Raw genomic sequence first — 13,884 nt, 5'->3', positions numbered from 1 at the left:
CATCACTGGGTTCTATTTGCTTTTGTCAAATCGCGCCGCTCGCGTCTGGTGTAGACACGTTGTTTTGGTATTTGTGAATCTTAAGCATATTCATAATCTGCTTTACGTTTACCTGGCACTGGAAGTCCTTTCACAAACTTGTAACTTACATGCTTAGAGCAGAACCATGCATCGTTCATTTATATTTCTACATGGCTTACTGCAATACAACTCTGATTCTTCAATCGCACCATCTAGTGGTCTGTTATGATACAACCACAACTGATAACTTAAGCGGGTGCTGCAAGTCATGTTGAGGTCATTAAAATAGCCTATGTCAAATTAATATTTTGCGGTCAATTATTTACTTATCAGGCAAGTGGCCGCATGATGAGCGGGAAAATTATGCAGTTTAGTCTTTATCACCCTGCAGAGGTTTATTTTGCAAAATAATCTGCTGACTGTACACTATCCCTCAGTCTTGCCGTGCTTGGTCTGTTACCATGCTCTATGTGTTTGATTACTTGGTTTGCCAACCGCCAATAAAATTAAAAGAAGAAGAAGAAGTGTTTGATTACTAATGCCTGTGTACGGCGTTGCACACAGAGGACAAAAACGTTCAGCCTCGACTCTTTGTCGTCATTTGTGTTAAAATTTGCAAAGCGTTCCAAGTTGAACAAAACAATATAAATGCAAAATTTGAATTCATGAATATATAATGGTATAGCAATAATACCGGTTGTCACTTTCATACCGGTATAGCGCCCACCCCTACTGCAGACTCTGCCAGCATAATCTAACACTGGTTATGACCTACTTTTGAGCTTGTTCAGCTGACTAGTGCAGTATGGCTAAACCTTTGAGTGGATAACAGTGTTGGATTTTTTAGTGTGAACGCCACAAAATGGACTGATTTAAAACATGTTTCATATCTCTAATAGCCTACCTATGAAAGGTCTATACATCTTTCATGCATGATGTAACTCAAGTTACCTGCTGCTCAAAGTGTTTCTCTTGTAAAAAATAAACACAGACACAGCATGTGTTGCAAGAGCAAGACCTTCTCTAATTTATGTCATGTGCAGTTATTTGTAAACACAAGCACTGTTTACAGTCAGACATGAACACAGTGTGTAATTCAGTGTTTCTCTTGTAAAAAATAAACACAGACACAGCATGTGTTGCAAGAGCAAGACCTTCTCTAATTTGTCATGTGCAGTTATTTGTAAACACAAGCACTGTTTACAGTCAGACATGAACACAGTGTGTAATTAAAAAAAAGGGTGTTGTAATACATGTTGAATTGTTTAATTTGTCTCATTTATTGGTTCATTTGGGATATTGATCTGCGTTCTGTATGTATTTGTTTCTGAATAATGATTTTGTTTAATTACTATACTTAATTATATTTATATTTCCAAAAGGTGGAAAATCCATCTTCATAAATGTACAGTATTTAACCCAAATAACTTCTTCAAATATGTCCACCCAGAGACCTGAAAATGATAGCGACACGACAATGGTGACACCCTTTTTTGAAGTCCTCTCCATTTAGTTATCTGTATAAAACATACTGTACAGTGCATTCTGTAGGGGCAGCATGAATATAGATAAACAGGTTCCAGAGCCTGAAACCAAACAGCAACCTAATGAGATGTAGTTTAATTACAGACATTTAAATGTATTATTTAGCTGATTCATACTTTCTAAATCTTGACCTGTTTGCTTAAAAAAAAAGCATTTTAGAATAGTTCTAATAACAGTTATATAATAATTTACTGGAGTTATTTTAATGCTTGCATGCTTATTCAATGAAAAAATAGTACTTTTAAAAATAATATTTTTTAAATAGTACTATTACAGTTTTATGTTGTAAAAAATACATTAAATCTTTTAAATTTAAATGTTTTTTTTTATCTTAATGTGACAAACAAGCCAATTAATCATGCTCACATTTTATCTTAAGTTTTATTTAAACAGGAATTTATTTGTTTTTATTTATTGAGATTATCTCTTGTAAAAAGTCAATTTAAAAAGCTAAGAAAAGTGTTTCTTTTACTAAACGTGGATACTTTTGTTTACTTTCACTCAACTATTTTTGGCTAGGTACTTTTAACTGAGTAACATTTTTTGACATATTATCTGTACTTGAACTTAAGCACAATTTCAGTACATCTTACACCCCTGCCTAATAATGATACAAATAAATAGGATAACATTCATGTAACAGTGCAACCGGGAAGTGGTATTAATGCACATATATCGTTAGAAAGTGCTTTTAAAGTATTGATAAAACTTGCAAATACTGATAACAGCTATTATTATAGTTTTTGACTCTGTTGATCAAAATTTATTTGATACTTTATAGACATGAACCTTTTTATTAGTGCGCTTCTCTTTATTATTTACATATATTGCTACGCACGCTCCGCCCTCAGACGCATGGGGTAGGATCCTGTGAAATTAACCAATGAGAAAATTTAAACGAAGAAACTATAGAGTCCCATCCAATCGGAATTCAGGGTGGGCGTGGCTTCCGTATTACGCTCCTTCGACGTCATGCGCATTACTGTCCAATCAGATTTCCCGTGGCGTAGACACCGCCAAGCTCAGTTTTACAGACCCAGAGAGGGAGCAGTTTTTACTGTGTGCGCTCAATGCGCTGCTATTCATTCAACACTAGACAGTTGAAGGCGGATGCAACCGACCGTAAGTGAGACCAGGGGGGCTTTGAGTCCACGTAGACAGCTTTGACCGATGTTTTCTGTATTTATAATTCATCATTGCATAAAGGAGTTGTCATTTATCTGCGTTTGAAAATGATAAGATAGTTTGGCATGAAATAAGTGTGCTTGCCAGCAAAACCGGCCAGTAACTTCAGCGTGTATCTGGAGGAAATTATTCATAATGGATTCTATGATCGTTAGTATGTGAACCCTCAGTCCGGTTTAATTATCACTTATGTGAAATATTGAAACTGTCTGTCTCCAGTGGCTTGTGTTAGCCGACAAGCTAACCTAGTCAATTGCTTCTGTCAGTGCAGGGCAATGGGAAATCCTCAATGATCTTTACTCGTTATTGGCCATTGCACGAAAAAGCACTGATATACAAAACCAGACGTGTAGAAAACAATAGTATGTAGATCTTATATTGATTATATTAAAGCTGCTCAGATGACCTCGATTTGAGTGGAAGCTAGCTTACTAGCTCACCTGGTCGCTAGCCTAATAGCTTTACCATATTCGCTCTAAAGCGTTTTTGAAATACTTTTGCAGAACGAAACGGTTGTTGTTGTTAAATTTGCATAACCGTGAAGGGTATATTAACTAGATAATTATTAGTTTAGATCGTAATAAGGACCTGTCACTTCAGCTAGCAGGCTATTAAAGCATCATTGCTTGATGGCTTTGCTTTGGCTTCCATGTAAAATGGCTGCCAGGCATTAAACCAAATCCATCCTGCTTGTTATATTAGTTCTGCTGAGTTAGTAAACAAGTATGTCTCATTCTGAACGATTATTTTCCATTTTTAAAGGACTGTCTGTCGTCTAAACTCATGCTGTGTTGAAGCCAATGAATTGTAACCCTCCAGCAGCAGAATAGTGTTATGACTGTCAACTCTGTTGCTGAATATAACAGGTCGATAGATAAATTGTAGAAACTCGTTCTAAAATATATCAGTAATTTAAATCGAAAAAGCTACCAAACCAGACGTGTAGCAAACAATAGTATGTAGATCCTAGATTGATTATATTAAAGCTTCCCACCCAGATGACCTTGATTTGAGTGGAAGTTAGCTTACTAGCTCGCCTGGTCGCTAGCTTAACAACAGCTTTACCATATTCGCTCTAAAGCGTTTTTGAAATACTTTTGCAGAACGAAACGGTTGTTGTTGTTAAATTTGCATAACCGTGAAGGGTATATTAACTAGATAATTATTAGTTTAGATCGTAATAAGGACCTGTCACTTCAGCTAGCAGGCTATTAAAGCATCATTGCTTGATGGCTTTGCTTTGGCTTCCATGTAAAATGGCTGCCAGGCATTAAACCAAATCCATCCTGCTTGTTATATTAGTTCTGCTGAGTTAGTAAACAAGTATGTCTCATTCTGAACGATTATTTTCCATTTTTAAAGGACTGTCTGTCGTCTAAACTCATGCTGTGTTGAAGCCAATGAATTGTAACCCTCCAGCAGCAGAATAGTGTTATGACTGTCAACTCTGTTGCTGAATATAACAGGTCGTTTCTATATACTGTAGATAGATAAATTGTAGAAACTCGTTCTAAAATATATCAGTAATTTAAATTCTTTTCTTAAATCTTGCATGAGGATTTCACAGTATCAATGCGTCTTTTGTGTGCATGCTTATAAACATCCGCATCCATTTTGGGTTTTATAAATGTGCTCTTATCTTACAATCAAACATCTCCCAAGTACAAGCTCGTTATAAAAGCATGATCATTCACTGCACATGGGTTTTATTTTTAATATTATTTGATTTATCTTTGTTTCCTGTTTGAGAGATGGGCTTCAGACCTCCTCTTCCTCTGTCCTCTTGCTAACTGGCTATGCCAACAAAAACAGCACCTAAGAAGGCAAAGGGCTTCAGGACTGTAAGTTCAGAGGAAAGTTTACACACTTCGTTTCCAGATGGCCATTTAAGTCCGATCCGTTCGCAAAACGGTACGAGCACATGCACAATACTCGATCTGGTCGCATTTAAGCAGGAGGGGCACGTTTTGATCACATTTAGAGCAGGGTTTCGGTGCAAAACGTGTTTGAAAGGCAGCTAGCTAACTGGGCTAACACGCTTTATTATAGCAACGTACATACGGTTCCGATTGTGCATTTTGTTTGATGCGGGAAATATAAACGAATAAAACGGATCTTCGTTTTGCTTTATGCGTTTACAGTATATGCTTTTTATAACATTGGTCATGAATATTTGCTATATTTAAGGGCCCATTGCTTTTGCAAAAAAAAGTTATTTAAACGACAGGAACTGTTGCATATGGATGCCTTTCAGAAGATTGCATGCGGTTTTTGAGTGCACGAGTTAAAAATTGGATGTTAAAGAGAGAAAGATTCGTCGAGGTCTTTGTCTGGTAATATAAGCTGCATGAGTGCTGGAAGCAAATCGGCGGGCCTCGTTTTCATCAATCTTGTGCTGTGTCTTAAAACCTAGTGAGCTACCTACCGAGACAGCATTTTAAAATAAGCAGACTTGGACCCTGGAAACTGGGTGACAAAGAACCAAGCTGTCTTGGTATTCACACTGTCCCTGGGCTTGAAAGTGGACTCGAGTCTCATTTTAGTTCACTTTACCTGTGACGGTGTCAGTCCATTTCCCATTCACACTAGCAAGAGTGCCGTTGTGCAGAATAACAGCATACGACCAGAATATCAGATGATATTTTTTCAGTGCTACAGCATGATTGCAAGTTTACTGAACTGTTGCATTAAAGCAACATCATACGAGTAATCAATATTGAGTAATTTGAGTTTTAGACCAAAAAAAAAGTAAGAAACCAAAGCATCGAGCATTGTATACAGGTCATCATCATCCCATAAACATATAAATTTTTTTTGTATGTCTTAGAAAATGTATGTAATGAAACTTATACCATTTTGATATAAAATAGTGCTGTCAATCGATTTAAAAAAATTAACTAATTAATCGCATGTTTTTCTGAAATTAATCGCATCTAACATTAAACTTTTTAAATATGTTTTATTTTGCAATAATTTCACATTTAATCTTCAAATTAATGTAGAAACAACAAAGACAGTATATTTTAAAGATTTGTTTAATGGCATCTTTTTTTTATGACTGAAGGAGGCCAGTATCACTAACACCAATACTACTGATGCCTATATAAAATTATTTTTTCCCCTAATATTTAACTAGGGCTGCACGATATATCGCATGCGATATTTAACGCGCATCTTGTCAGAAAGCCGGTTCTGTAATCAGCGGTAAATCTCCATCACGTGCGGGCTTTCACATGGAGCAGCATTAACTACACAGAGCCGTTGTTCACTGACGAGCTGCGCAAAAAATCGCGCGAATATGTACGTGGTTTTGCGCTTTACTGATAAGATGCGCGTTAAATATCGCATGCGATTTATCGTGCAGCCCTATATTTAACCATAGACTATAGCCATTCAACAACCAGTGTCATATTTAGCTACCTGTGCCCTTCAGCAAGTAGGAAATATACAGAAATTTAATAAAGTTATCAAACACTAAATTCTAAATTAAATATAGATGAATCCTTAAAGCTATAAAAGTTATTGATTTCCTCTTTTTTTTCTTTGATGAACAGACATCACAGCAGCTGGGTTAATAGGGATTTCTGAAAGATCATGTGACACTGAAGACTGGCGTAATGATGCTGAATATTCATCTTTGCATCACAGAAATAAATTATATTTGAAAGTATATTAGAATAAAACCCCATTATTTTAAATTGTAATAATTTTTCACAATATTACTTTTTTTAACCCTGCAAAAATGCTGAGAATATTCGATATAAACACTACAGAATATATTTTAGAGAACATCCTCTGAAGACTATTAGATCAGGGGTTTTCAACCAGGGGGGCGCAGCATCAGTTAATTCAGAGACATTCCCTTGAGGATTTATGAATATGAGTTAGCAAATCTTTAGCCATCCACTAGGGGGCAATCTGACTCCCACTGCTAGTTGACAGTTAGAGCAGAGTTGGCTCGAGTATCAGTCACGCTTATTGACAGTGTAAGATGATTTATGGTTAGCCGTGTCGGAAATCCAACCACGGATTGGCATGTTGTTATCTCAGAAAGAGGCACAGCCTACAGTACCGTGGTGTTTCCGCGCTCGTTTGACTCGCGCGAGCCGCTGAGATGAAGTGTAGTGCGCGTCTGAAACGTCTCCTGTTTGATGTGCTCGTAAAGAAATACTACTGATGCCTATATAAAATTATTTTTTCCCCTAATATTTAACTAGGGCTGCACGATAAATCGCATGCGATATTTAACGCGCATCTTGTCAGAAAGCCGGTTCTGTAATCAGCGGTAAATCTCCATCACGTGCGGGCTTTCACATGGAGCAGCATTAACTACACAGAGCCGTTGTTCACTGACGAGCTGCGCAAAAAATCGCGCGAATATGTACGTGGTTTTGCGCTTTACTGATAAGATGCGCGTTAAATATCGCATGCGATTTATCGTGCAGCCCTATATTTAACCATAGACTATAGCCATTCAACAACCAGTGTCATATTTAGCTACCTGTGCCCTTCAGCAAGTAGGAAATATACAGAAATTTAATAAAGTTATCAAACACTAAATTCTAAATTAAATATAGATGAATCCTTAAAGCTATAAAAGTTATTGATTTCCTCTTTTTTTTCTTTGATGAACAGACATCACAGCAGCTGGGTTAATAGGTTATTTTGGGTGCTGTTTCTTTAAGAGCTGCCGCTGCTGAACATGACAACGGATCTGACAAGCATCATATTTTCTCTCAACTCTCTTTACCTTTTCTGACCCACTTCAGGTCAGGCATGCACAGTTTTAAGGCAGCTTTAATCGCCTTCATGACTTAACTGACCACGACATTGCATGCACGTTGTTATGTGCTCGTAAAGACGTTCTGAGACTAAATTAGCAAGAAAAAAGACAGTGGCAGCAGTTGTGAGTAGGGTGGCCAAAACTAGCCCCACCCCTGCATTAACGACGTTAAATATTTTTAACGCGTTAAACTGAAAAAGTATATAAATATGCTGAACATTTGAAGTTTGAACCTACCTATAATGGCTAATAATGATTCCTTTGTGGTTTTCAGACATGCAGCAACATTTTTTTTGCATCAATTATTGTGAACATTTGGCATTTTTGATGAATGCTGGTCCTGTCTTGCTCGTAGAGGCTTTTGGCATGAAGGAAGGCAAACCTGAGGCCTACCATAGAGACCAGACTCGTCTGTCTGTCTCTGAGCTTCTGTTCACAGATCAGAAAAACCACCTGAAACGGCAAGATATACTTGTTTGAAAGCCCATTGATCGTTGCGTCCTTTTGGCGGTTGTTGCAAATGAAAACCTCCCTCATGAGAAACAAAGATTTGTGTAGTAACCTTGGTTACAGTCTTCAAGTGTCCTCAGCTTTTGTGCCAAACCAGTTTCATTTCTGTTGCAGAGACATTTTGTTGTGGAATTTTGGCTCAGGTTTTTCATCTAGACCAAGCATCTATTCCTCAGCCCCAGGGATCATGGCCAAAGATGTGAGTATTCTCTTGCTCTATTAGACGTAATTGACTGGAAATGGAGTTTAAGTCAATGAGTTGATGGTCATCTTGTTTTCCACAGGCTGGTCTGATTGAGGCCAATGGGGAGTTGAAGGTTTTCATTGATCAGAACTTGAGCCCTGGCAAAGGTAAGAGGAGCATTAGAAGTTTCTGAAGATAACAGTGCACTGCATCAGCAGCTGAATTCTTTGAAGATATTCAAGGATGTTAGATCTTACAGTAATGCTTTACAAAAGCCCAAACAAAAAGCCCTGCTTGACCCTACATAGCACTGCTTTAAGATGTCCTCTGTGAATACTACCCCTGCAGGTGTGCTGTCTTTAGTAACAGTGCATCCACAGTCAGTGGCTGTTGGAAAACACCTGTTGCCAAAAACACTGGGCCCTTCCAACGTGAATATCGCACCACACATGGTAAGTTTTGAATGGAGTTTGACTGCGTAAACAAAGACACATATAGATCACATAATCGTTATTCACACCACACGCAATTCCAGTTTGTTTTTCGGGTTTAATCTCCTGTCTGTACGCACTGTTAAAAAGCCAATGCTTTAATCGGATGTGTTTGTTCAGGCATTGTATAGAATTTCCGGTTTTATCACTTACTATAGTAATGCCAATTGCAGGGCTCAAAAATAGCAGTATACACTACTGTTCAAAAGTCTGGCCTCAGTAAGATTTTTATTAATGTTTTTGAAAGAAGTCTCTTATGATCACCAAGGCTGAATTTATTTGAGCAAGAAAAAAAAAAAAAACAGGAATATTGTGAAATATGATTGCAATTTAAATTACCTTTTCTAACTTATTATATTTTAAGATGTTTAAGGCTCTGAAAATATAGCATTATATGTTTTTCACTAAACAGTTTCTTTGCAGAATGGCCTTTTTATGCCTATAGTTTTGCTTTATGTCAGCTGTAAACGTCAGTGGCATTTTGAGCAAATCATTACTGATGAAATTTTCCATCCATTTTAACTGCATTTAACTGTTTCTTACATGATGATCATCATGTAGGAAACAAAAGACCTCAAGCTTTAGCAAAATAGGGCAAGTCACTCTTTTATCGCCTGGGCCATCAGGCCTTTTTTTTAATTTAAGCCCTGCAAGTGACTTTTGTTTATGACAACTAAGAGTTGTTAGGCGTCAATGGGGAAAAGCTAATGGAAACTGGAAATAATTTTGCCTCTGCTCTTGTAGTGTTTTACACTGATCTAGAGTCATGATGTTGAACACCCACCATCTCCTGAATGAAGAAAGAGAATTATTTGACTTCTGATCTGGCAGTTCAGGCTGAAACACATTTCCAAGAATGGTTATGTTTAGTTTACAGTTTTATGAATCCACATTGAGCAATTCACTGTAATCAATTGAAGGAGTGCTCGCCATATGTCAGTTAGAATTGGAACCGTGTCATTTATATGTAACCAGCATAAAAAAGAAACATGTTAGCTTGCATTTGTCCTAGTTGAATAAATGTTTTCCTTCCGTCACAACTTAGTTTAAATTTCATCAAGGTAAAGATCAATACAGATGATATTAACATGTTTAATATCGTAACAGATATTTTGGCAACAAGCATCATTTACTCTTTTATTATGTTTGCCGTATTGTCTTCTAAACCTGATCGTCTCTATCACAGGTCATTAGCACACCTCAGAGGCCCAGTGGCTCCAATGTAATCCTAATGAACAGCCCACACACACCCAGCTCTCAGTTTATCACCCAGAGTCAACCATCGGAAGCCTCTCCGTGGTCCTCGGGGTAAGTCTTACTTCAGCAGGCTACTTCACAACATGTAATGACATTTCTCTTTCAGGAATGGATTCAGTGGAACCACGTGCTTTTCTGTTTTTGAATATTTTGGATTTTTCTCTTCAGAATGGGTTCAGAATACAAACACGGCCATCCAACTGTGCAAAGAAAAATATTATATATATATATATATATTTTAAAAATATTAACAATTACAATTTATATTTATATGAGACAAATCAGTAGTACAATTATTATTAACAAATTTAGGGATGCACCGAATATTCGGCAACCAAAATTATTCGGCCGAAAAGAGCAAAAAAAATCTCTTTCGTTGTTTGGCCGAATAATATGTACCAAACAATGACGAACGCGATTAAATAGAGGCACGCACTAATGCAGCAAACCTCGGCAGTGTGAAAGTATTTAAAACTATCAGAGAAAGACGCAGAAATCATCACAAGCACGAAGCACCGACAGCGAGAGACTGTTTAGTGCTGCATAACATGTCTCTGATGAGAAGATGAGGTGGCTAATGTTGGTGGTTACTGTATGATTTAAATCGCGAAATTACCTCAAACGATTAGTAAATAAACTGCAGAATGTTAAAAAAAATTTATTTGAAAAGCAGGACAAAACAGTAATAAGTACATTTTGGCAATTGAATTAATGCAATGGTGAAAAAAAATTGCAAAATAGGCCTACAGGGGGGAAAATTGTGAAAAACTGTATTCGGTATTCGGCCTTCGGCCCAGTGTTTCATTTTGTTCGGCTTCAGCCAAGAATTTATTTCGGTGCATCTCTAAACAAATTAATTTAGTTGTTTCTATTAATATTTGGCTACATTAAGTATATGTAAGAATGAGATAAGAATATTTAATGATTTTAGGGAAGGAACAAAATTATTTGTATAATTAATGTTTACTTAGGATTATTCAATAATAATAATAATACTTATTATATCAAGTCATTTAGTCATTTACACACGATGTTGGATAGGACACTCAAGAATTACACACTTTTTAAATTTTACATTCGAATTTTTACTATCAGGAGAAAATTCCCCGAAGTGTCCATCTTGTCAAAATCCACTGTCCATTAAACATATTTTGCTAGACTGTAATACTTCTACTCCTGTGAGAAACTTTGTTTGTTCTGTTGATACTTTTGAAAAGGTTTTTAATCAAGTAAATCTAAATCTAGTTTTTAGGTTTTTTAAGAAAAATGAATCTTAAACATCTTATTTAGTTTTAATTTTGCATAACTAAACCTAAAACTAAACCATAGCCATAGAAGCTGACATGGTGTTAAAAAAGTTATAATTAATAATAATAATAATTATTATTATTATGGCTTCAGTATTTTAACTTCAAAATCATTAAAAAATATATTACATGAAATTTGCATTGGAGGATACTAGGGATGTTAATTTTAACTGGTTAACCGTTAACTGACCATGAAGAATTTTGACCGATTAATACAATCAGTTTAAACGGTTTAAAAAGTCATTTAAAAAAAATTTTTTTTTTTAGTAATTTATCAAAATATTTAAAAAGGTTTGCTGCATGGTTGACATAAGCTACGCGTATAAAAAAAAAAGAGTTTTTTTAGAGAGGAAAAAAAAAAAACATAAGTCGCATTTTATTATTTCATTCAGAAATAGGCCTAATGCCACAGGGTGTCCGCGGGTCCTTAAGTCTTAAAATGTCTTAAATAACGTTTTCCTAATATAAGGCCTTAAAAAGTCTTAAAATGTCTTCAATTCGGATTCGATGGGTCTTAAATATTTTTGGTCACATTACCGCTAAAATATCTTCAGTCTGACGGACCTAATGACTTTACAATCATTGGACAGACTGAAGATTTTTTCTTCCCCGCGGTAAGTTACTGCATCAGAGAGAATCGCAGTAGCAGAATACAGGTCGAGACTGTATAGGTCGAACTACCTTTTTAATGTTCTCAATAAAAATAATAATAATAATTTATTAAGATTAAAATTTATGATTAAAACATAAGTGACAAAAAGTAACCAGCGAAGCATCGAAACGCGAGAATGATTCTTTTAATTTTATTAGCCTATATTCAATGTAAACAGCGGGTGTTAATGTATAGTGTATTTCTGGTATCAAATTCGCGCTGTTGAGGTTCACTATATTTGTCTCTTTTGTGAGAGACTTCAGAGCAAATGAGCGTAACAGCACACACAAACTCAGAAGAAACACACTGAGGTAAAAATTCTAAATGTTTATTTTATTCATAGCATGATATAGTTAAGTAACAACATGACAAGTGAGCTATTTTGCTCAATATTCTCACGACACAAAAAAAAAACATTCAAAACATCTACAGAGTGCACGCATTACGTGAATTCTAGTGCGCGTGCGCATTTACAGTGCCTTCTTTCACTGCATGATTCAGTCTATAGAGCTCCGGAGGTTGACGTCATGCACTTTAAACTCCACCATTACATTCAGAATGATCACAAATTCAAGACATGGGGGCAGAAAATGTGTATATTTATACCACTTCATATAGTTAATCACACGAAGAGTGCCTTTTTTTCCTCCAAAAATTACCATATACAAATGTGATATTGATTTTTTTTAAACTTAGGTTTTATTAAGAGACTTACATTTTAGACACCATATTGCCTGTTTTTGCACTATTTCGCCAACAAAATAATTCCAAACAAAGCCACAGCGCTGTTTTGCGTCTTTGAGTAATATGACAACGTTTTGTTCCTGAATGAATCAACCATTTAAATGATTCGGTTCAATCGCAATGACTCACTTATTAACAGTGACTTACTGCCACCTTCTGGCGGTTTTACGTTTTAGACACCATATTGCCTGTTTTTGCACTATTTCGCCAACAAAATAATTCCAAACAAAGCCACAGCGCTGTTTTGCGTCTGAGTAACATGACAACGTTTTGTTCCTGAATGAATCAACCATTTAAATGATTCGGTTCAATCGCAATGACTCACTTATTAACAGTGACTTACTGCCACCTACTGCCGGTTTTAATTTCACATTTAAAGTATCTTTTCATTTTTTTAATTATTTCAAATATCAGTATTCAACGTTTTATGTTTAATATATCAAAACATTATTTATGCATTTGTAACTGCAGGTTAAATGCATTCATGTCCTGAATTAAACAGTGTTTAAATACATCTAAACAGGGGTGTGAAGTAACGAATTACAAATACTCACGTTACAGCAATTAAGTAGTTTTTATCAGTAATTGTATTTTTTTGAGTAGTTTAAAAATTGTGTACTTTTACTTTTACTTGAGTACATTTTAAGTGATGTATCGGTACTTTTACTCCGCTATTTTCCTCCGTTTGTGGTCGTTACATGCTTATTTTAATTTCATTTTTATACATCAACGTGATTGGATAGAGAGTAATAGGTCTCGTGACTTTCGTCAAATCAAATTGTGCATAGAAAACTTTAACCGCCAACTGTTTATCATGGCTGCGTGAAGTGCATTCTTCAAGCATCAATTCAGTCACATCTTCCTCTTAACTTAATATGTTAAGGTAAATTTCAGTTTTCTGCTTACTAAATGATTTGTATATATGCTTGCCAATCTACACCGCCTGAAATTTGGTGTGAGGTTGCGGGTATTGCATACAGTGTAAACTCCCGCAAGTGCCACATTCGGTAAATTCCCACTCACTTATCTCTCTCTCGCGCGTGCGATCTGCAGCGGTCACTTGGATAAGTCGTTGTTGCTTGTGGAACTTGTTTACTTTTGATGAGTTTGAGCGCGTACGGAGCCCGGGAAGTCACCTGTAGGAGAAAAAAAAAAACAATCCGTGGCGACGGTTTTGCAATCCGTCCCCTCAGTTTATAAACCGT

The 13,884-nt window shown here is 36.1% G+C and overlaps 2 protein-coding genes across 3 annotated transcripts in view; one reads left to right on the top strand and one right to left on the bottom strand.

Moving 5' to 3' along the window:
* The window catches only part of dcun1d2a (DCN1, defective in cullin neddylation 1, domain containing 2a), a 14,400-nt gene extending 14,230 nt beyond the window's left edge, over nt 1-170 (bottom strand). Inside the window, exon 1 of the mRNA XM_016573995.1 lies at nt 150-170. The gene's annotated coding sequence lies outside the window, so the exon portion shown is untranslated. The remainder of the gene's footprint in view (nt 1-149) is intronic.
* A 2,429-nt stretch (nt 171-2,599) lies between these two features.
* LOC107756763 (transcription factor Dp-1-like) overlaps nt 2,600-13,884 on the top strand; it is an 18,963-nt gene continuing 7,678 nt past the window's right edge. Inside the window, exons 1-5 of one of the 2 annotated variants that reach the window (XM_016573987.1) lie at nt 2,600-2,688; nt 8,159-8,243; nt 8,329-8,395; nt 8,577-8,680; nt 9,906-10,027. In XM_016573987.1, the coding sequence (XP_016429473.1) occupies nt 8,232-8,243; nt 8,329-8,395; nt 8,577-8,680; nt 9,906-10,027 (305 nt within the window). In that variant the 5' untranslated portion in view covers nt 2,600-2,688; nt 8,159-8,231. Of the gene's footprint in view, nt 2,689-4,481; nt 4,593-8,158; nt 8,244-8,328; nt 8,396-8,576; nt 8,681-9,905; nt 10,028-13,884 lie in introns of those variants that run through there. The other variant, XM_016573988.1, reaches the window with a different exon arrangement.

The sequence above is a fragment of the Sinocyclocheilus rhinocerous genome, unplaced genomic scaffold, assembly GCF_001515625.1.
Source record: "Sinocyclocheilus rhinocerous isolate Xijiao unplaced genomic scaffold, SAMN03320098_v1.1 scaffold382, whole genome shotgun sequence".
Taxonomy (NCBI): Eukaryota; Metazoa; Chordata; class Actinopteri; order Cypriniformes; family Cyprinidae; genus Sinocyclocheilus; species Sinocyclocheilus rhinocerous.
Note: the sequence above shows the minus strand (reverse complement) of the source record. Positions and strands in the feature narration are given on the sequence as shown.